We start from the raw sequence: 24788 nt of genomic DNA, 5'->3' as shown, positions 1-24788 counted from the left end.
TGCTTATGATTATTTCACGGTAGAAATGAGAATTGGAGAGCACTTTCTTTTTTAGCAACAGGTTACATTTACATTGTACCTTTTAATTTAGAGAAGCAGGGCAGTTCAAAGAGAAGAATGAAGGATACTGAGCATATTTGGGACAGTTAGGAGAGCTAGCAAAAAGCTTAGTTGAAGAGATGTGTTTTGAGAAGTCTTTTTAAAGATGGTAAAGAGAGGGGGGAGGGTTATTGGCAGTGAGGTTTAAAGAGTGAGGCAAGGGAGGGGATGTACAGAAGACCAGAGCTAGAGGGCAGTAGGATGTGCGAGGGGATGCAGAGCCAGAGAATGGGGCAAGACAATGGAGGGATAGTCAGTGAGGATAGGGTTGATGGCCAAGCAAGACAGGATGAAAGTAGAGTTTTGGATGATTTGAAGTTTATAGATGGTGGTGGTGGTCAGGGGGGCTTTGGACAAATCGCCTGTAGCACCGATGATGCTGTGGATGAGACTTTTAGAGGAACTGGGGGTAAAGTAGAGGAGGAAGTGGGCATTGTTTCGACCAATCTTTTGTTACCTCTCTTAACTCTATTATGATGGCGGTGTCCATTCCTTTAATTTATTTATTTTCTCTTCCTCTTCCTCTTCCCACTTCCCCTTGTGGCCTGTTCTATACTAAAGATTTTATGTAAATGTAAGTTACTGTTGCTGCTGTTCTAAAATTCAGAGATAGTGGGAGGGATTTTAACTCCAAAAAAATGGGGGGTTTGGGGTCGGGTGGGAGGTTAAAGAGTTAAAAATCTGAACCTTGAGCCCAACGGTGGCCGCCCACTTTCGGTTTTAACGGAGGCGAGACAGAGAGACAGCAACCAACACGCTTCCAGGAGGCGGGTTGGCACTTTAAGTATTATAATGAGGCTTCATGCCTCATGGTGACCCACTATTTTAAATTTAGCTGTGGGCGGGTTTCCCAGGCCTCGGGCATCCCGCCAGCTAAAAGAAGACGAGGACTGCTACATCCGGGAGGCACGTGCCTTTCAACTTACCTGCTGGATCCAGCGTTCCTGTCTCACCAATCCCCTGCGATCGGACAGCCCCCCCTCTGGCCTTTCCGATTTCCCCCCAGCCCTTCTGACCCCTTGCCACTCCCACGGGGCCTCCGATCTCCGATTTCCCCCCTCTGCCCTTTGATCCTTGGCCTCCGTCCTTTCCAACCTCCCCTCCAGCCTCCGATTTCCACCTCTAGCTTTTCGGTTTCTCCTCCGGCCTCCAATTTTCCCCCTCCAATCTTCAGACTTCCCCCTCTAGCCCCCGATCACCCCAACTGATCCCTCCCTCCCACCTCTCTGCGGCCTGGTGCTGGAGGCCTACCCACCTGACGGCCAGCCAGCTGATCTATCTGGCTGGCCGCGGGCGGGAAACAGTGATTCTAACTGCTAATCTAAATTCGGCAGGGCCTGCGGGATACCCATTTTTCCAACCGTTTGACAGCCCCACCCACCCTCTCACCCCCTCCAGTTCCTACCCACCTCCAAATTAAAATTGCAGCCAGTAATTCTGTTTGGTCACTTACTGAAGAGCAAGAGGTGCTGCTGCACGTGCGTGGAGTGGAATTGCCAGATGGGACCTGCGGCACTGTAAATGGGTGCAGATCCAGTGGTGATTGTTTCCTGATCTCGGCAGGACCTTTCACATTTGGTTTTGTAACTTCCATAGGCCACAGCTTGCTTGGTGGCATAATAGCCTTATTGTAAAGAGGGGCTTCCTCAAACTGCTGGTTTCCTAGTAAAGATGACACAAAACAGTACATTTGTTGAAATTGTTGGTCACTATAGGCCGAGTTTTCTCGGCAGTCTCCCTGGTTTCTGGGCACTCTCCCGTCCGAGCAAGTTAGGTCTGGTCCTCATGCCGGCGGGGAAAGAAGACCGCTGGGGAGTGTCCGCTGGCATGCGCCGGCGTGCAACAACGATAAAAGTCCTCCCGTCCGCTCACTCCCGTTCCAGCAGCGGAAGAGACCGCCGTGTGGAGGCAGGTCTTACCTGAACAGTAGGTATGAAGACCTGCAAGAAAAGGTTAGTGCACTGCTTTTCCTCATTTCTTTTGCAGCGATTTTGGTGGAGAAAGTCCTTTGAAGGATTTGTAAAAGTTTGTTTGTCATTTGTTGAAAAACATTTTTTTCCCATTTCCCGCCCCCGATTCTGGGGCCCGATTCTATCCTCGGTGTTCCTTTGCCGAGGATCACATTTGCCGCCCAGAATCCGACCTACCGTCAATTGACTTGTAAGACCCATTTTTTTCCACCGGGCGTTTTTTTCCACATTTTTCCACTAAACTCCACCCAACGTACCGTCAGGATCTTAGCGGTCCTTTCAACGGTACATGGGTGGAACTTAAGTATGACCAAACTCAGGCCCTACATCCTCATATTTTGATCCCGTTATGCACCTCTAAGCATAAAATGAAACAAATTTGCCAGCTTGACAGGATATGGACAAATTGGCACTAAAATATGATTTTATTATGTCATATTTATTGCACCTAAGAAAATGTTTATAGTTGTGGAATATAGGCTCAATTGCATCTTTTGCCCAATTTGCATTACCTATCAGTGCCCAACACAGTGTATTTTTTCTTTATATTTCCTTTTTAAGTTTCTCCCTCACAATGCAGCATTCTCAAACTGTGCTCAGGTGTCTGCCAATGGTACTCAAAGGAGCATGAGAGTGGCCTGAGTTATTTTTCTTCCCGTTTTTTCTATCCCTGCAAGGAAGTGCCTCGTCTCTACTTGGTTGCCTCACTCAGAGTACATAACTGAAATTGAGAGTTACCTGCAGTACTCCAATGTGCAATACTTCACTGAGCACACAGAATTTTTTTTAATTGGGGGGGGTAAAAGTCAAATATTTATTTAATAAAATATGGCTTAGATCCCATTAAAATTTAAATAAATCACAATGTTATATAGTTTTAAATTCTAACAATTAATAACAGTTAGTAACTGCATACCGTTGATACCAAAGTCAAGTAAAATGATGGAATCGCCAGGTGTAGGAGCAAGTTGTGCTAGTTCTTCAGGTTCTTCCTTCAGTTTACTGAACAGCAGATTATCATCATCTGGCTTTGGAGCTCCATTGATGTGTCTCCCATTCATATTTCTCACAGCCTGGCAAGGCTTAAACATAAATTCTGTCTGGTCCATGGAGAATACAACATTGTTCTCTTCAATCTCACTGAAAATGAAAAATAATCGATTTCAGATAGTTTTTAACTGTACTGTAGAATGAAAGAGAAAGAAACAATTTGCATTTATTTAGCATCTTATCACAAATTCAGGACATCCCAAAGCACTTTAATCATCAACAGATTACTTTTGAGATGTAGTCACTGTAATATTGATAATCACTGTAGCCAATTTGGCACACAGCAAGGTTCCACACACACAGCAAATGAATGAATGACAAAATAATCAGTTTTTGGTTGGTCGCGGGATGAATGTTTGCCCGGATAGTGGGAGATCTCCTAGCTTATGTTCAAATTGTGCCATGGGAGTTTTATATCTCCCTGAGTGAGCAGACAGCTGCGGTTTCACGTCTCATCCAAAAGTCAACACTTACCAGTATTGCACTGAGTTGTCATCCATCATTGTATGCTCAGGTCAGAAGACCCATGCCTTCTGAGAATGTTCCCAACTGAGCCAAGCTGAGTCATTGCAATAGCCCAATTCTACATAAGTATTGATCATTTACAACAATGCACGTTGAATTTGCTCTGGTCATCAATGGTAAGCATGACATTTGCTGGTGATCACATTTTATGAATTGTCTTGTCATTTTAATTTTTTTATAGAGATCCTTATTGCATTTATTTCATTCACAGAGTGCTTTACAGTTATGACTTTTTTGGTTAAAAAATGAAGATAATAATTGCAAACGTTAGACAGCCGGAATTTAGTTTATCCTAACCTAATTATAGCTTTATTGGTATTGGAGTGAAATAATCTCTATTCTCAGCATACGTGGCAAACATGCAATTGAAATATAGTCTGATAATCTCTATAGCTCTAACTACAATAGAATTAAATGTTCATTGAGCACCTTGGTTGCATTTACCTGACTTCCTCTCCTGCTCTGTATATTAATTACAGGTGAGTATTAACTGCTTTAAATTTATGTGAATAATTTAGTTCTGTTTTCAATCAGCTTTGGTGTTGGCAACTTCTGTCAGTTTGCTTCTTTTCCTTGATGCAGAATGATCACACAAGAAGACAATGTTCCACTGATGCTTTGAGAGCTTTGATGTCCAGTCTGTACAGTAAACAATTTATCGTCTGCTTTAGAAAATATTGGTCATTCTATTTACAATAGATCGTGTAATAGCATTTTAATAAAGGTAGGTACGGACTTAAGGTTAAAAGCTCCTGCTTATTAGTTGGAATTGGCAAAATTATTTACAGTAAGTATTCAATCAAGAGACTTGCTCATCCCCTCAATTTTTTTTTCCTGACCTCAACAGAATTACTAAATAGTCGATTTAGCAGGGATGTATACAAATAAAATAGTCTTGTTACCATTTCTACAAAAACATTCACTTGAGTGCATCTGATGACCTTAGTTTTCTTTTTGTCTCTACATGCATAGAAATCCAAATAACAAAATTATTTTCATTGATTAAACAATGTTTCTTCTAATGTATAATTATAGACCTTTCATTGTACTGGAACACAGTCACTTTTAAATATCAACACCACATCTGTGTTCAATAGCTGTTAAATATACATTGTGGCTTTCAGCACTCAGATCAATTCAAACTGTAGTCAGTGTAGCGGAATACATAATCATATGTAAGTGCAACAAGGAGTCATTCTGTATTTTTTATGTTAAAATATTTTGATTGATTTTGATGCAAAAACGGCTCGGGTAAGTTCCTGTTATGTCATTTTTGTTTAAATTGCTTGTTGTCCTTTCTTCAAGAATCTTTGTAAATTCCTTCTACAAAAATATACTTTACCACCAGGATTGCAGAAGGCAGATTACCACCTTCTCAGGAAATTCAGACTGGGCAAGAGATGCGTTTTCACCAATGTCACTCAAATCCCGAGAACAATAGAAAACTCATAGATATCAAAATAGGATCATTTTTGAGCAGAAATCCTGTGCTTAGTTTCCTGGCTCTGAAATCAATTGTGTAATAATGCAGACATACCTCAGTACATAGTTGACGCAGACAATGCACTGTGGCTGAGAGTTACGGCTGTTGTAGATGACTGTCCCTTGGGTCTCAACCCACACATATCCACCACGTTTTGCAAGCATCCGGTACTGGCCAGTAACTGCTTGACCTTTGGTGCACACTTTTAAAACAAAATTACAAAAAAAGGAAAGACCTCACTCCAGTTAATAACAATTTTTTTAGTGCCTATCAGAAAGTACTGATTATTGCTATAAACAAATCATGTGTTGTATTTCATCTTCTATGCTGCATATTATATATGATCTTTTGATTATATAATATTGACAATAGTAATACTATATTTATACTGTACCCAAGAAATTTTGTATTTGATTTTTTGTTTGTGCTCTAAATAGAAATGTCTACACTTCACCGTGTTCTGTTAGATTTATAAATGTTCTTATTAAAACATATATTCCAGCTTCTTACACAAATTAAAAGCACTTAAAAGATTAAAAACGCTAGAAAAATTACACTCAGCATTTACGAATTCTAAGTTTTTTCATAAATTTTCCCTGTACTTAAGTCAGATCACAAAAGTACTGCTGTATTTCTGAACCTGTTACTTTGTAGTCGAAACTGTACTTTGATTCAACATGAGTTTTGTAGCCTGCTTTAATCTGGTAGTTATTGTGTTTTGAAAGGGTAATTGCATTGGTCACAATCAATAAAATCTCAATGGGTGCCATGCGCCAGTTACTTGTTTTCCAGAAGGCCTTGTTATTGCTGTAATCTTGTTTTAAACAGCACCCAATGTCACCAGAAGAATACCTGCCAATCTGATAGGCCAGTGATTACGCAAGTACTGCCATGTGGAAGCTAAACTACACCACTGATCACTCTGTTTGCCCTCTATTGACCTACAAAACAGCTGCTTATGGGGATCTTACATTAGACACAAAGGATGCAGAACAAACAGAAATTGTCAACTTCAGAGAATAGAATTTTTTTTTCTTTTGTCATTGAAACTTCAAAGATTTGCCAATATGATGGTTGAAGGTAAAAGCTTTGTATGACAGGAAATGAAATTAGCTATCAAAGGGGGAAGTGTATAGTAAAAATAAACAGAGGGTTTGAGATTACAGTCATTGGGCGTTAGTTGAAGAATGTGGATCCTGAACGATGACAACCAATATTCCCTTAAATTTTGTTTTTGGGTGCCGGCTCCTTTAAGGGGCTGCGTGGCCCATTCAAAATACTGCGCCTACGCGGTTATTCTCGTATAAAAGCTGATGAGCCAGCTGTGTGGGAGCTCCAGAGTGCTGCACAGCCGCCCAGCTTAACAGGATCATTGGTAACAACTGAATGAATTACTGCTTTAAAAATTTATTATATCCATCATATAGGGTTTAAAAGTCAATCTATACTAATTTATATAATTTATATTGCTCTTTGCCCATTTTTCACTCTCTTTACTTGTACATTAATGTTGTACGATCATTATTATTCATCCAAGAAGGCAGGAAAATTAGATATATGAATCCCTCTTTGTCTTTTGTCAATAACATTGACTGAGAAACAGGAGGTGTGTTCCTGTGAGTGGGTTTGGCCATGTCATTTCTTCCTCCTTCCTCTAGTGAGCCACCTTATGAATCTGCCGGAAACTCTCACCGCCAGTTAGGATAGCTAAAATTAGGATTCAAAATGCCTGAACCTCTGGAAGATAAATCACATCACTTCTGAATCTATGAGGCTGCTCCTACAATTCTTTTTACTTAAGCTCATTATAGCCTTTATATTACTAGGTAATAGCAAATGGAAGTGATTGTTGGGAGCATATAGTATAATGGGCTGTATATATTCATTGTTTCAATTGTACTTTTGTGAATTTCCCAATGAGCAACTCCAACTTTCTATCTGTAGAGCCCGAGGAGTAGGTTTCACTGCACACCCCTACAGAAGCTAGAGAGTAATATATCGGCATCTATACTAAATTTGCCCTTCAAAACACTCAACATAAGAAATAGGAGCAGGAGTAGGCCATTTGGCCCCTCGAGCCTGCTCTGCCATTCAATAAGATCATGGCTGATCTGATCATGGACTCAGCTCCACTTCCCTGCCCGCTCCACATGACCCTTTATTCCCTTGTTGCTCAAAAATCTGTCAATCTCCGCCTTAAATATATTCAATGACCCAGCCTCCGCAGCTCTCTGGGGCAGAGAATTCCATAGATTTACAACCCTCTGAGAGAAGAAATTCCTCCTCATCTCAGTTTTAAATTGGCAGCCCCTTATTCTGAGACTATGTCCTCTAGTTTTAGTTTTCCCTATGAGTGGAAAAAGCCTCTCTGCATCCACCTTGTCGAGCCCCCTCGTTATATGTTTCAATATCACCTCTCATTCTTCTGAACTCCATTGTGTATAGGCCCAACCTACTCAACCTATCTTCATAAGTCTACCCCCTCAGCTCTGGAATCAACCTAGTGAATCTTCTCTGAACAACCCCCAATACAAGTATATCCTTCCTTAAAATGGAGAGCAAAACTGTAGGCAGTGCTCTAGGTGTGACCTCACCAATACTCTGTACAGTTGTAGCAGGAGTTCTCTGCTTTTATACTCTCTCACCCTTGCAATAAAAGCCAACATTCCATTTGCTTTCCTGATTATTTGCTGTACCTGCATACTAACTTTTTGTGATTCATGCACAAGAACCCCCAGGTCCCTCTGTAGTGCAGCACTTTGCAATTTTTCTCCATTTAAATTATAATTTGCTTTTCTAATATTTCTGCCAAAGTGGATAACCTCGCATTTTCCCACATTATACTCCATCTGCCAAATTTTTGCCCATTCACTTAGCCTGTTTATATCCCTTTGCAGATTTTTTGTGTCCTCACAATTTGCTTTCCTACCCATCTTTGTATCATCAGCAAACTTGCCTACATTACACTCGGTCCCTTCATCCAAGCCATTAATACAGATTGTAAATAGTTGAGGACCCAGCACCGATCCCTGCAGCATCCCATTAGTCACTGTTTGCCAAGCGGAGAATGACCCATTTCTCCCGACTCTCTGTTTTCTGTTAGTTAGCCAATCCTCTATCTATGCTAATATATTACCCCCAACCCAGTGAACTTTTATCTTGTGCAGTAACCCCTTATGTGGCACCTTATCGACTGCCTTCTGGAAATCCAAATACACCACATTCACTGGTTTCCCCTTATCCACTCTGCTCGTTACATCCTCAAAGAACTCCAGGAAATTTGTCAAACATGATTTCCCTTTCATAAAACCATGCTGACTCTGCTTCATTGAATCATGCTTTTCCAAATGTCCTGCTCTGCTTCCTTAATAATGGACTCCAGTATTTTCCCAATGACAGATGTTAGGCTAACTGGTCTATAGTTTCCTGATTTTTGTCTGCCACCTTTTTTAAATAGGGGCGTTACATTTGCGATTTTCCAATCCACCACAGAATCCAGGGAATTTTGTTAGATTACAACCAATGCATCCACTAGCTCTGCAGCCACTTCTTTTAAGACCCCAGGATGTAAGCCGTCAGATCCAGGGGACATGTCTGCCTTTAGTCCCATTATTTTACCGAGTACTACTTCATTAGTGATAGTGATTGTATTAAGTTCCACCCTCCCTATAGCCCCTTGATTATCCACTATTGGGATGTTTTTAGTGTCTTCTACCATGAAGACAGATACAAAATATTTGTTCAATGTCTCTGCCATTTCCCTATTCTCCATTATTAATTCTCCAGTCTCATCCTCTACGGGACCAACATTTCCTTTAGCCACTCTTTTCCTTTTTATGTACCTGCAGAAACTCTTACTATTTGTTTTTATATTTTACTTTCATAATCTATCTTTCCTCTCTTTTTCTTAGTCGTTCTTTGCTGGCATTTAAAAATTTCCCAATCCTCTGGCCTCCCACTAGTCTTGGCCACATTGTATGCCCTTGTTTTCAATTTGATACCATCTCTTATTTCCTTAGTTAGCCATGGATCGTTATCCCTTCTCTTACAGTCTTTCCTTCTCATTGGGATATATTTTTGTTGCGAGCTATGAAATATCTCCTTAAATGTCTGCCACCGCTCATCAACCGTCCCATACTTTAATCTATTTTCCCAGTCCACTTTAGCCAACTCTGCCCTCATACCTTTATAGTCTCCTTTACTTAAGCTTAGGATGCTGGTTTGAGAACCAACTTTCTCACCCTCCAACTGAATTTGAAATTCAACCATGTTATGGTCGCTCATTCCGAGAGGATCCTTTACTACAAGATCATTTATTAATCCTGCCTCATTACACAGCACTAGATCTAAGATAGCCTGCTCCCTAATTGGTTCCACAATGTACTTCATGTCCTCTTGTCCCACTGCCCGCATATATCTGAAACACTGGCTGGAATTTTGCCAACTGGGTGGGTCTGGTGTGGGCAGTGTCTGTGATGGGTCACGATTCCGTTGCTGGTTCCATTCCGCTATTGAAAATGAACTTGTCTTAATCGGGCCTATTAAGCCCGCTCAGCACATTACCCGGCCCAATGAGATGGATTGGGTCTGGTGATGTCATTCCGTTTTCAGCCACGATCTTTAAAGGGGCCATGGCCACACTAAATTTGAAGTTTAATCTAACATAGTGCTGTCAGTGTACTACAGCATTTGAATGTTGCAAACACTGACAGTGACTGCACAGAGGCAGAGGGCTGCACCCAGGTTCTCCGATGATTCCCTCCATATGTTTATGGAGGGAGTCAGAGCATGCACGGAGCTCCTCTTCCCTTCCGATGGGCAGAAGAGACCTCCCCAGAAGACCAAAACAGCCTGGTTGCAGACTTCAGAGGAGGTCACAAGCAGGGTTGTAATCAGGAGTGCAGTGCTGCAAACGTTTCAATGATCTCATTATATCAGGAAATGTTAGTACAAAGCCACACTCAACTGCCTCTTACTGTGCATCTCATCACATCCCCATCATTCTGCCTTCCCTACCCTACTCCTGTACATTCTTACAACAACATACCTTGCACCTCCACTCATCCGTCTCTATCTACATTATTACATTCCCAACTCACTAGCCACACCTCACACACCCCCTCATCCTAGTGCGATCTTACCAACTAACAACACACAAGGGTAGCCACTTGGGTATTTTATCCAATGTTTATGTAAAGTTTCTGTTAATGTCGTGTCAAACATAAAAATCTTTATTTTCAACACTTCCGGTCTTGGACAGGTTTGTGTGTACCTTTGGAAGTGGCTTTAATGTGTTGCAGTGAATGGTAAGACATAACAGTACCCCCTGCAATGGTGATGAGTGTAAAAGAAATGGCTTGGTCATTGTAGGGATACTTTATGGTGTTGGTGTGAGGTCGTGCCAACCTGACGCATCATGTGGCAGCCATACGGGTGTAGCACAAAGTTAACTAAATCTGGCCATGATGAGACCATCCCTGGCCTCCTGGGCAGCAATGTGCTCGAGTGCTGATGCCCTCTGTCCTGTGCAGCACCAGGTGATTGCGGAGAAGGTTGGTGTTGTTGGTGATGCTGGTGTGCCTGGTGCTGCTGGTGTTGGGACTCATCGTGGTCCAATTCTGAGGACCAAGGTGAGACAGTATAAATGGCACCCATGTTGATGGAATTGATGGTACATGAAGTACAGATGACAAAAGCAATCTGTCAGTGGTGAGAGAGTTCCTTCAATGACGAGACATTGAATGGCGACTTTGCTGGAAACACTTGCGGCCTGCAGAATCTGTGCTTGGAATGGTCTGAGCAACAGCTTCTGCCTGAGGAAAGTGATCATCTGTCAGGTGGGAGCTTTTACTATACATTTGTTACTGTCAAGTAATCAACAGGATCAATGGCCACGGAATTCTGCCTCAGGTTGACAAACGTGGTTCTCGAGCTGCGTAAATCCCGTGGCCATGCAGGGAACTTTCAAAAGTAGGAAAAAAGCTCTTAAGTGCTTGTAAACTACCTGAGAAAATTTTCAATTGGTTTGCCCGCCCCTGCCGATTGGGTCGGCTCCGTGATGACAGACGCGTGGAAGTTGTTTTATTAAGTAATTAAAATGTACTAATGTACTAATACAAATAAACCACCAGAATGTTTTGTAAACTTACTACTGGGGGCAAAAAAAAATCACAGAGACTTGAACCAAGATTTGAAGACCTGACAACTAATAACACAGCCTTTTAATGTTGCATTATAAAAATAGCCCTGCAATTAACTAACTTTCTATGTGGTGCTGCCCCAGTAAGTTACAAGTTCTTTGGATGCACCACTTACGGTTTTGATGACTTTTAATCATGTGATCCGAATCCAGTGCATGATAAAACTCATAAACTGAACGTCCAAGCAGTTCTTCTGGACTGTATCCCATCAGTGCTGCAATTCTGGTAAAACAAATGCTAAACTATCACAATTCATGTACAAAGATTTAATCTAGCCCCCAAAAAACCTGCTATATATTTTATTTGTAAAACACAAGAAAACATAATTAAATATTTGAAAGGAAACTTAAGGGAATATGAAGGAGAAAGGGGCGAAGGAGCTTTTTTTAAAAATCAGTACAGAATAACCATTTTAATGGGGGAAGGAGTATTTCAGATAAACGAAAGCAAATGTACATCAACTTTGGGAGAAAACGCAGCTTTTAACTTCGTTGTGGTCTATGATTGTATACATAGAAATGTTAGCCTTGTAATTAAATAAGTTTCTATATGGTGCTACCATATTAAGTTACGTCCTTTGGTGCACCGCTTACGGTTTTGGTGTCTTTTAATCATGTGATCTAAATCCAGTACATGGTAAAACTCATAAACTGAACGTCCGATCAGCAGGGAAGAATAAACGGGATTTATGGGCTGAAGAATTAAGTTTTGGTGTGTGTAGTACTCTGGAAGGGCTGGAAACCAATCTATAGCATGTTATTTTGCGCTAGGCAGCTGGTCAGAAAAAGATCAGTACCACAAGGCATGAATCATACCCTGTACATTTCCAAGTCATAAGATCTACCCAATGTTTATTAATCGTAAACTTGGTTGAAAACCTCCACTTGTGACTGGCTTAAACCGGTCGAGTGTAAAACAAAATCTTTTCGCTATTTTGCACTGAATGATGATATCAGCCTCTAAGATGGAAACTACAGTTTGCCAATATCTGACAGCAAAGGTCAGCACAGAACTGGGTAAGAAGGTTTTTAGAGACACTTGGCGAGCTCCACTACCACATACATGAGATGTCATTCTCTGAAAAATTACCATTTTCATTTTGCAAACCAAGCCCAATGTGAATTGTTGCTGAGGAGCTGGTGATGTATAAAATCTGTTCTTATGGTCTCCATTTGCTTTCTGTGATTTAAAAAAAATTAAATGTCCAAAAGTATAACACAATTGCTTGGTCACTGTAGAGGCACTTTTACATTTGTCTTGGGTTTTGGGAGAATAGGACCAAACCGACCTTTATGAATTATTCTCCTAAGCTTATATTACCCCTGCTTTCCAAGTTGGCCTATAGAACAGAGCAGCAGTGGAGTAGTATAGATTCCTCTTTAATTTAAACAAAATCAAAAGTGCATGATAGGAATAGATTCGAAGCCCTCTGAGATGCACCATACATGTTTGTGGAGTTATGTAATTTCCTACATCGTGGCACATGCATCAGTTTAGTGTTTAGAAGGCCAATTCTGGGAAGTAGAAGTGGGACAAAATGTTCAGATCCAGGAAAACGTTGGGCTTCGTTGCGGCCAGCTGAACAAAGGTCAGTAAGTTTACTTTTGATAGTGCCATTGACTGTGTGCAATGTAAGTATTGGGAGTCAGTTGAACTACATTAATGTTTATTAAAATACATTAAAGTCATCCAAAACTCAGCAGCTCGTGTACTAACCCACACCAAGTCACGATCACCCATTACCCCTGTGCTTTCTGACCTACATTGGCTCCCAGTTAAACAACACCTCGATTTCAAAATTCTCATCCTTGTTCACAAATCACTCTGTGGCCTTGCCCCTCCTCATCTCTATAATATTTTCCAGCCTCACAACCCCACAAGATGTCTACACTCCTCAAATTCTGGCCTCTTGAACATCCCTCATTATAATTGCTCAACCATCAGTCACCGTGCCTTCAGCTGTTTAGGTCCGAAGCTCTGGAACTCCCTCCCTAAACCTCTCCACCTCATTACCTCCCTTTCCTCCTTCAAGATGCTCGTTAAAACCTACCTCTTTAAACAAGCTTTTGATCATCTGCCTTAATTTCTTCTGTGCCTCGGTGTCAAATGTATCTGTTTGTCTGTAACACTTGTGAAGTGCCTTGGGACATTTTACTATATTAAAGGCGCTATATAAATAAAAGTTATTATTATTAATGTAAAAGTGCCTTCACATTTCTGAAAGACTTAATTCAACAGCATACTGTGATAAGCAACATACGACTAACTGTTTGAACAACATCAGACAGTCCTGATTTTCGTACAAACTATTTATGTGTGTAACTTTATAAATGTGAGAGACTAGGGGGCCGAAATTGCCCCTCTCCTTAAGGCCTTTTACCACCCCAAATCGACGGCCACGCTGCGGAATGGAATGGCTGCCGACTTTTCGTGGAATGGCCTCTGCCGCTGGCTCAGCCGAAACCCTCCCTGGTGACCCAGTGGCCCAAAGTTTTTAAATCGTGGAGGCTCTCCCCCTTAAGTGAAGGGGAGAGCCATGGTGACGTGCGCCTTGATGCGTCATCGCGGTGGTCACTCTGCACCACCCCCAACTTCCACCCCTCAGGTGTTGCCACCACCGCGATTCCACCCCTCTCGTGTACTCACCGCCCTCATAAAGAGCGACTTCCGGATCCAAGGAAAAAACAACAACAAAGAGCAGAGTGTCATTCAAGAGGTGACCTGAACCGCAGCTGAGGTAAAATCCATTCAAACTGGGTGAGTGCATCCCATTTCTACCCCGCGGACTGCAGCCAACTCTAAAGAAGAAATTTTAACCCTGAGGGTAAGAAGCTGGCCACCCACCCTAACTGCCAAGCCTCATTTATATCCCACTGGCTGCCCACCCAAAACTGGCATAAAGAGACAATTGGCCGACTCAGGCAATCGAAGATCAGGCAGCTCGGAGGCCACCCAACAGCCTTCTAGGAAGTCGCCGGAGGGATTCGGCAAGGTCTTGCAGGAGGTGGGGGCGGTTGGCAGGGTCTTGCGTATGGTTGGGAGAGGGAGGGGTTCATCAGGGTCTTGTGTGTGGTGGGGATGAGGGGGACGCCCAAAGGCAGCAGATGTCCGGGCTTTCCTTGTGGGCCCAGAAGAGCACTCCTGTTCCTCCTAGCCCCACAAAGTTAAGTTACGCCCATTAAAATGCCATCAGGAACTTTCGTGTGGCATAGGACCCTAATTAGCACATATTAATGAGGCTTCCTCCTGAGTTGGGCTGGTTAAACCTACTGCGGGGCAGGAATGGAGTGGCAAATAGAACCGCTCAACATTACCTCTTGTTCTGCTGGGTATTCACTGGGTGTTGGGAGTTAAAAATTCCCCTTAAATGCAAATGAAAAAATGTCAATGCAGTTATGTTAAGCGATGCTGCCTGACTGCTGAGGTTTCCAGCATTTTCTGTTTTTATTTTTGATTTATAGCATCTGCAATATTTTGCTTCTGTAACCCGTGCCCTTTACTAAAACCTAATTTTACACTTAGTTGAGTTCACAGCATCTGTTTAACCTATCAGTGTCCATTGATGTTCTATCAATGCTCAATGCAATCCAATCTTATCTGATGCTAAAAGATGTTCCTGAAAATGAAGTTTCCAACAACCTTCTCAGGTCAAAATATACTGATGTTTAGACACTGTTGAACTGTAGAGTGCAAGTAGCTAGATTCTATTGGAATGATTTTTTTGAAAACAAAAATAGTGCTTTAACTGTTCACATTAGTCAGATACTGGTTTACATAATTTTGCTATTACCTGTACTTAAATGCAAATGTTGAAGTTAATAAGATTATCAAGTATTTGCTTTTCCGGAACTGTTATATTTAAATTTTAAAAATTGCCCTTGGTTCTTTGTCTCAATTTCCCTATCCCATGATGCCAGTCACCTGTTAATGCAGTTATGTATCCACCTGCATTGACAGATGCCCAAAATGGACCTCGGTTGATCCACTCTAATTTTAGATTGCACACACCTGGCTGGGAACTCACCAATGTGGGCAGCCCCATTCAGAAACCTGCCTTAATACAGCTGCACAAGGCAACAGAGTAAACAGTGCATTGACGTTCAAGGTGCTTTCCTTAGCTAGGATATGAGTTTGTATCCACTGTGCTCATTCTGAGACGTCCTCCTCTTCATCAGAGCATCAAGTGAAAGGCCCCAAATTGAGATCGGGTGCTTTCAACGCAGGCAAAACACAACCTTAAACTATGGTACTCCTGCATATCTCTGGCCGGGCATTCCAGAAACCCTGGAAGATGGCAGCCTGGTCAGGTATGATACTTAGGATAAGGAAGAGGTGAGAGAGGGAAATAGTCAAAATGCTAAAAGCAATTTTTAAGAAAAACACTCCGAAAACTAAAGTGAAATGAAAAGTATCAAAGTCCAATAAATAAAGACAAAATATAGTGATATGTAAACAAGAAACACTGAAGCTTTATTCCTGGAGTCTTACAAGTTAAATGTTATCAGCACAAATCTTTGACTGGATTAAATTGTTATGTTATGCTGCTTTCATACTAACAATGAAACAGTCTGATCTGAAATCATAAGATGCCTTGATCCAGGTCACAAGCCTCTTACTTAAACTCCAGTGTTTAATATCAGGCTGAATAGTTGCTCTGACATTTGTAAGTGTGTGCTGTTTACTGGGAACAGTCTGGCTCTAAGCTGATTTATTAAATGTGATCTGGGTCACTGACATGAATCAAGACCTTGGCTGATTAGGTTTAGCTTATTTTTAAGGGAACATTGGACAGTAATTTGCTGTAGCACAGCATCTAATGGTGTCTGCCATTAATTAAACTTGCACGTATAGGTTTTTAAATTGTTGGCCTGGCAAGTTGCTGAAAGTGCGGGCTGATAATGGGGCAGCGAGGGAAACAGGGCATCTGGGACCTGAGTGAACAGGGCAATCAACAGTGTATCACATTGAACAATCAGATTGAAGGATTGTGAAATTAACAGCAAAAGGATTGAGAAGGAAGTGTCAATTAGAGTGGGTGAATTCAATGTCAAATAAGGTACAGAAAGAGAAACAAAGAGAGGGAAAGCAGAATTGGATTGTGAGTGTAAAATGAGACAGAAAGGAAAATAAATGTTTTAATTTATTTACATTTTTAATATCTCCAACATTTATAACTTGAATGAATGAGACTCCACACTTACAATAGATAGTTTGCTGTGTTGGAGAGATTGATTGGCACTAATTAATACTTAGCACATTGTTAAAAGGGCACTCAATGAAATGAACAAGTCTTAACTTCCTGTGGCGAGTTTAGTTTGTATCTATCGCGCGCAAGTACAGGAACTTCACAACGTTTAATACTTTTCAATTGTGAGGCAGACAGCAGGATGCCATTTTCATGAAGCTAATGGCAGAGCGGTGCATCTGGGACAGCAACTTTTGGATTTTTGAGTTTAATTGTGCATCTGCCCTCATCTGAATTTGCTGTAGCATTTGCGCATAAATAACGTGAGTGCAATTAGGCTCACCATTATTTTGACAGCAAAATCGGGGCCATTGACCTATGTCAATTATTGCGATGCTGTTTTATACAGATTGTTTTTAAAGTTGATATTTTATATTCTGGGTGTAGTGCATTTAGCCCAGTGAAAAATATTGATTCAGCAATAGTTTCCTTTCCAAGGAACCCATTATTTGAAACAATGCATTTTCAATGGTCAAGGAAAATGGCAGTAACAGACAATTACTGAGGAGACAGCAGATAAAAGCAACGGAAGACCAAGGCAGCATGGATCTGAGCGGTAGCAGCACTGGAGGAGGTGACACCTCTGACAATTTCAACAACAGCAACAAACAAGGAGTGACATCACAGAACAGCAGGTAGGTGATTGGTTGGTGAGTATTAACTTTTTTTCTCTCCAAGCGAAAACAGAGTTTTAAACTATAACGTACTTTATTAAGTTTATAACTTAATCAGTTAAACTAATTAATATAACTATAAATAGTCATTGAATAAAGACTTTAAATAATTAAATAAATAAAATAAGGTTAGACAAAGATACGGCAGGGCAGGCTGTGTGTCAGGTCTGCAGTATGTGGGAGTTTGTAGACAGCGAGACTGTCCCGAGCGAACACATCTGCAGTAGATGTCTCCGTCTCGAATCTCTCTGGCTCAGAATCATTGAGTTAGAGCACGAGTTGGAGACACTCTGACACAGAATATTATCTGAATGGTGGCAGATTAGGAAAAGGGGAGGTGCAACAAGACCTGGGTGTCATGGTTCATCAGTCATTGAAAGTTGGCATGCAGGTACAGCAGGCGGTGAAGAAGGCAAATGGCATGTTGGCCTTCATAGCTAGGTGATTTGAGTATAGGAGCAGGGAGGTCTTAGTGCAATTGTACAGGGCCTTGGTGAGGCCTCACCTGGAATATTGAGTTCAGTTTTGGTCTCCTAATCTGAGGAAGGACGTTCTTGCTATTGAGGGAGTGCAGCGAAGGTTCACCAGACTGATTCCAGGGATGGCGGGACTGACATATGAGGAGAGACTGGATCAACTGGGCCTTTATACACTGGAGTTTAGAAGGATGAAAGGGAATCCCATAGAAACGTATAAGATTCTGATGGGACGGGACAGGTTAGATGCGGGAGGAATGTTCCTGATGTTGGGGAAGTCCAGAACCAGGGGACACAGTCTTAGGATAAGGGTAGGCCATTTAGGACTGAGATGAGGAGAAACTTCTTCACTCAGAGAGTTGTTAACCTGTGGAATTCCCTGCCGCAGAAAGTCGTTGATGCCAGTTCATTGGATATATTCAAGAGGGAGTTAGATATGGCCCTTACGGCTAAAGGGATCAAGGGGTATGGAGTGAAAGCAGGAAAGGGGTACTGAGGTGAATGATCAGCCATGATCATATTGAATGGTGGTGCAGACTCGAAGGGCCGAATGGCCTACTCCTGCACCTATTTTCTATGTTTCTATAACGGAGGGGGACAAGCATCTGGACAGTTTGCTCCAGACTTCGGTCACACCTCGTCGAGAGATGCCGGTTTAGAACGGGGTTGGTGTGACCAATAGTGTGCCGAGTAAAGAGAACCCAGATAAGAAAGGGAATGATGATCCACAGAAACTGATCCTATCCAACAGGTACAATGTACTTGCTACCCATGAGGATAAGGATAAAGACTGTCGGAAGGATAGCCAGAATGCAGACCATGGCACTTTGGAGCAGGGGGCTGTCCTAAGGAGGGAGGAGGAGGAGGAGAGGAGAGGAAGTGTAATGTGGTAGTTGTAGCAGATTTTATAATTAGGGGGACAGATAACATCCTTTGTAAACAAGATTGAGAGTCCCACATGGTATGTTGCCTACCTGGTGCCATGGTGAGAGACATCTCGAACCGCTTGAAAGGATATTGGAGAGGGAGGGGGAGGATGCAGTCATTGTAGTCCATGTTGGGACCAACAACATAGGGACGAGTAGGCAAGAGGGGAATACCAGGAACGAGAAGCTAAATTAAAGAACAGGACCTCAAAGATTATAATCTCTGGATTATTACCTGAGCCATGTGCAAATTGGCGTAGAGATTAGGGAAATATACATGTGGCTAAAGGAGTGGTGTGGGAAAGAGGGATTTCATTTCATGGGGCACTGGCACCAGTATTGGGACAGGAAGGAAGTGTACTGTTGGCACGGCAACACCTGAGGTCTGGGACCAAGGTCCTAGCGGAAAGATTAAATAAAGCAGTCACAGGAATTTAAACTAGTGCATGGGGGAGGAGGGGGCGGCTCAGGGGGAAATTACAGTACAAAAAAACAAATGAAAGGGAAGAGAGTAGAGTAGCAGTCAGAAATCGTGCTTTAGGCACTATAGGTAAGGGGAAAACTAAAAGATGTAAAACAATTAAACCAGGAGAGAGAAATAAGAAACAGGTGAGTAAAACATCAAAGCTGAAGGACAGGCTAGGGTGTGGGGCCCTAATAAGTGTTCTTTCTACAAACGCACAGAGTAATAGGAATAAATTGAATGAACTGCAGGCATGAATTCAAATTGGAGGGTCTGCCATGGTAGCCGTTACTGAGACATAGCTGCAAGACAGTCAGGACTGGGAACTAAATACACCTGGTTTATAAGGTCGACAAGACAGATAGGGAAAATGGCAGAGGGGGAGGAGTTGCCTTGGTGATTAAGGATGAAATCACTTTCTGGATTTAAAGAGAGGTAAGCAGCCAGTGGACACCTTATGGGTTGAGTTAAGAAAGAGGAAAGGATTCAGGACTGTAGTGGGAGTTGTGTTTAGGCCCCTGGTAGCTGCTCTGAAGTGCTGGATTGTATAAATGCAGAGATAAGCATGTAGTAAAGGCAGAGTGGTTTTAATCGAGGGTTTTAACTTTCATATAAATTGGGAAAAGCAGACTAGCACCTGTCAGAAGGGTAGTAAATTTCTTCATTGTGTCCTGGATAATTTTCTACAACAATATGTCCTGGAGGCAACAAGAAGGCAAGCCATTTTAGATTTAGTAATGAATAATGAGCCATGTTTAGTTAACATTCTAACTGTGCATTTATCCAATAGTGATCATAACATGATCGAGTTCAAAGGGGAGAAACGTGAAACAGCTACTGAAGGGATTATTTTTCGGGGGTTCAGCGGGCGCGATCGGTTGAGGGTTGGGAGAGAAAATGTTTTTTTTTGACAGAGGATTGGAACCTTGCTGTCAACACGTCACCACATGCCTTTCCCAAATGTTGCGTCTTTCAGCGCTGAATATATTCAAGGCTGAGATCGATAGATTCTTGGAGTCGAAGGGAATCAAAGGCTATGGAGATCGGGTGGGAAAGTAGAATTGAGGTCAATGATCAGCCATGATCTCATTGAATGGCAGAGCAGGCTCGAAGGGCCATAGGGCCTAATCCTGCTCCTATTTCTTGTGTTCTTACAAAAGCAGGTGCTGGAATCTGAAATAAAAACAGAAAATGCTGGAAATCTCAGCAGGTTAGGCAGCATCTGTGGAGCGAAAGCGGTGTTAAGGTATGTTCTTATGTTCTTACAGCGGCGGGGGAGGCAACTGAAATCATTAGTGGCACTTAACAGTGCTTTTATTCTCAGCTTTTGGAATTTGACAGGTCGCCCACCAGTTTCCCGCTGTGTCTAGCATTCATGAAGTTGAGGCGGGAGGTCACTTGCCATTGTTTCAGCTGATGAGTTGACAGCTTCAAATGTCACGTCAAAGCTCCCAGCTGATTCAGATATCTTGGGGCCAAAATTTAGACCCACCAGAAAGCTGGCGCACCTACCTTTTTCTTGATGTTTTTACCATTGGATCCAACTAGGCAAAGTCTTGATCTATTTTCATGTCTTTGTCAATTTTTTTGGAGCGGACTGGAAGTTGGTCATAATGGGGGTGAAGGTGCGGCAGTAAGTGATGATGAGGGCTGGAAGTGGGGGTGGGGCGGAGTCTCTGTCGCAGAGATGACGTCAGTGTGCGTTTGCATCACCACGCCTCTCCCTTCATTTAAAGGGGAGAGAAGCAGCGATTCGTTAGATTCAGTCCACTGGGCCACCAGGGAGGGTTTCGGTTGTGCCAGCAGCCTGGCACCTGTTGGCGGTCCGGCCGAATCCGGGACCATAATTGTCTGGCCAATTGGGAAGTCGACCGTCAAAAAAAAACATGGCGGCCGCAGCAGTGCACCCTTCCCTTGAAGGGCCACTGTGATGCCATGGCTCACACACAGAAAACAAGGTGCACCAACAGAAAAATATGTCAGGTGCACTGCGCGGCAGCTCATTGATTTTTCAGGTAAATTTCGGCGGAGTGGGATGGAGGTGCGGGAGATTGACGGTGCGCGCTTTGATGACGAGCTTGGGGCGGTCAGCAGCAGCATGGTGGAAGTGGGGACTGCCAGAAAAGCCCCCCCGAGGTGAATTTCGATCATGGCGGCCAATCGACTGCAACATGGCAGCCACTCGATTCTGCCGCATGGCCGCCGCAAAACAGCAGTAACGGACCTTATCCAGACTCTGAATTTCGGCCCCCTTCTCTTAGCCGCTAGCTTCTCTAAACTCCATTTCCACTGCCGATTCAGAATGCTGCAAGTCTTTATACAAATCTCTATCCAGTCTGACCTCATTGCCTCTCCCATCATTGACAGATCACTTCTGTCATTTCTGCTTCACCTGCCATCTATGCCATCAGCATCCTTGCCCTTGAAACTCCCTCACCTTGGTCCTCAGAAACCCACCATGATCAGCCCCAACACCAGCATTACCAGGCACACCAGCAGTGCCAACAACAACACCAACCTCCGCAATCAACTGATACTGCACAGGATAGAGGGCATCATCAGCCATGCACATTGCTGCCCAGGACGCCAGCGATCGCCTCACCATGGTGAGATTTACTTTACTGAACACTGTACACCCTGGCTGCCACATGATAGGCTAGGTTGGCACCACCCCATACCAGCACCATAAAGCAACCCGACAATGTCCAATGTCCTTTCACACTTATCACCATCGGGGGGAAGGGGGCCTTATGTCTTACCATTCACTAAGACACTTTCAAGGATGCACACAAATATGGCAAAGTGGTGAAAATAAAAATTCAATGCATGACAACACATTAACAGAAACTTTGCACCAACATTCACTGAAGCACCCAAGTGTCTACCCTTGTGTGTTGTAAGTTTGAATGATTGGACAAGGATGAGTGTGAGTTGTGGCGAGTGAGATGGAGAAGTGATAACGTAAGAGAGGGATGGGTGGAGTTATAAGGGAACTTGGTGTGGGTATGGATGTGCAGGAGTAGGGTAGGGAAGGCAGAGTGATGGGGATGTGAGGACTGGCACAGCAGGATGAGGTTAAGTGTGGCTTTGCAGTAACATTCCACGATCTACTATAATCATTGAAAGATTTACGCCACTGCAGCCTGGTCCTCCGGGCAACATCCCTGCTTGTGTCCTTCTGTGCAATGTGCAACCAGGCTGCGTTGGTCTCTTGGGTATGATCTCATTAATAAATTTGATTTGGAATGTTTACTTTGTGGTGGCTTTTATTTTTACATTGGGGCCAAGCGGACACTGTGATGACCAGTGACAGAAGGAACTCGGATGAGTTCTTCACCGACAGCCTGGGCAGAAATGGATTGTCTGGGTTGTCTCCTCCCTTCCTCCTCCTCCTCATCCTCATCCTCCTCAGCTGGTCACCATATAGCTGGTAGCAAGGGCTGTGTCCTCATGATGGCGAGATTGTGCAGCATGCAGCAGACCACCATGAATCTTGATACCACGCTCTGCCGACTGCTGCAGGGTTCCTGCGGAAGCATGACCTACACCAGCATTTAACTCACTTTGCATCTTTTCGGGTAAAGAATGGGCACTGCAGAGCCCAACATGATGTGTGCACACTCAGTCCACAGCAGAAGTAAGCGGCATACCATATTGTTTTGGGAGCGAACCTGAAACTGGCATTAGACCCATTGCTTATGCTAAATGCTGCTGTGGAAGAAATTTCCCATATCACATTCATCCACTGCTGCAGTTTTTTTTGTGGCAAATTAATTTACCAGTTATCTGTTTAGGTCAGAGTATAGCTTTATGAGTTTCTGAATTAAAAAAAATTCTATGTGAAATGAAGAACTCAAGGACATTTACTGATTTGACTTTATCATTTAAAATATTACTGTACCTCTCTTCACAGTACGTAAATTTCATATCCATGCTGTGGCGACTTAGGAATGTCTTGCCATCCAGTGGAACGTCAATGTTAGATGGATGTTGAATCGGCTCACACATCATGATCAAGCAAGTCAGAGGTGGCTCCTTGTACCCACACAATGTGTGAGCCTGGCAGGCATTGTATATTTTGATGTGGCCTGTGCAGTGTAACACCTTAAAAAAAACAAGATAGAAGATGTAACATTGATTTGGATTTTTTTTTAAACCATAGAGTGTATTTTTGACACTATTTTGTCCCCTTCTCAAGTTATTAACTCCTTGTTGGAGAAACCATGCCCTAGAAATTCTGTAGCATTCATTTTTTGGCACCTTACCCGCAGAGTGCAAACAGCCCACTCAAATGAGGAGGTCAGAGGAGCATCGGATTTTGGTCTTTGGACCTCATTATCATATAGATGACGCTGCGGTAGAAGCCAACGCAGGTTGAAGCCCCAATTTCCAGGTAAGTGATTGGGTTGCATAGGAAGAGAAATGGGTGGGCCTCGGAGTCCATGATCAGAGGGTGGTCAAGGGTCGGGAAAGAAGATCGGGGTGGGGGAGGGGGCCTGCAGTATTGTCGGGAGGTCGGCAATGCTGTCCAGGGGGCGGGGAGAGGGAGCTCGGAGGTCGCGGGGAGATCGGAGGATTCTGCAGTATTGTTGGGGGGTTGGCAGTGATGTTGGGGAGGGCTAGGAGGTCGGGGCCGGGTTCGGAGGAAGAACAGGGGGACGACAGTATTGTTGGAGGGGGGGTCGGCATTGCTGTCGGGGATGTGGCTGGCGGGGGCTTGGTGGTCGGGGCCAGGGTGGAGGAACATCAGGGAGTCTGCAGTATTGTTGGGGGGTCGGCATTGCTGTCGGTGGGGGTCAAGGAGGTTGGAGCCAGGGTCGGGGGTAGGGGGAGGGGGGCCTCAAGGTCAGAGTCAGGTGTGCGGCTGGACATCTCATCAGAGTGAGGCTAGCTGCCACAGTCGCAAACCAAATGTGCAAGAGGGAACGGATGCAGGCGTTAGGCCCCTCAATTGAAAACGCTTCTGACATGGGTAAACAATGCCTCTTGTTTGGCCCTCATCAAAATGCCGCTGGCATGGCCTGCACCAGAATTGTGCATGTGCAGCGCAGAAGCCATTTTGGACTCAAGACTGCAGCTGCAGAGCCGAAAAATTGAGTAAGATGGTGCAATTTGAACAATTAATTAAGATACTTTTCTATATAGTGCATGCATTATTTAGGGTATTCTCATCTGTGAGCAAGCACCCACTGTGCCCCCTGGGCTAGATAAACACCTCCTTTACCTAAACAGTCAGTTTGAAGCAAGGCTACCACAAATCCCACGCTTGGATGATGGGTCTAGAAATCCGATGGTTCCGTGCTCGTTTTTTGGGATCTAAACAAGTGCCTATAATATGGTGGACAGGAAGTGTGCACTCATTGAGCCAGAAGTGCACCACTCACCCTATTACTGTAGGCAAAGTAAAGAAGTCCAAGGCCCGCACCTGAAACGGGCATTAGGGCCTTTACATGTATAAATAAGAGGCCTAACGCCCGTTTGAGGACCCCTGTGCAAAATTGGGTTGCTCTGAATGCAGCCAGTATCAGGGCTAACCAGGGATCCTTAAAGTGCCCCATACAGGCCACAACCAACAAGGTAAGTTACCCAGCATTGAAGCACTGACCACACTCGATCAGCTCCGCTGGACAGGCCACATCGTTCGTGTTGAGTATGGAGAAAGAGTCAGACTGAACAC

General features: G+C 43.3%; 1 protein-coding gene across 5 annotated transcripts in view; it reads right to left on the bottom strand.

Annotated features, from left to right (window-relative positions):
* The window catches only part of epas1b (endothelial PAS domain protein 1b), a 183360-nt gene that overhangs the window by 21505 nt on the left and 137067 nt on the right, over positions 1–24788 (bottom strand). For all 5 annotated transcript variants that reach the window (XM_070889359.1, XM_070889358.1, XM_070889357.1 and 2 more), the window contains 5 exons: positions 23013–23215; positions 11443–11549; positions 5182–5329; positions 2986–3209; positions 1553–1761 (listed from right to left, as the gene is read on the bottom strand). In XM_070889359.1, the coding sequence (XP_070745460.1) occupies positions 1553–1761; positions 2986–3209; positions 5182–5329; positions 11443–11549; positions 23013–23215 (891 nt within the window). The remainder of the gene's footprint in view (positions 1–1552; positions 1762–2985; positions 3210–5181; positions 5330–11442; positions 11550–23012; positions 23216–24788) is intronic.

This window comes from Pristiophorus japonicus, chromosome 9 (genome assembly GCF_044704955.1).
Source record: "Pristiophorus japonicus isolate sPriJap1 chromosome 9, sPriJap1.hap1, whole genome shotgun sequence".
Taxonomy (NCBI): Eukaryota; Metazoa; Chordata; class Chondrichthyes; family Pristiophoridae; genus Pristiophorus; species Pristiophorus japonicus.
Note: the sequence above shows the minus strand (reverse complement) of the source record. Positions and strands in the feature narration are given on the sequence as shown.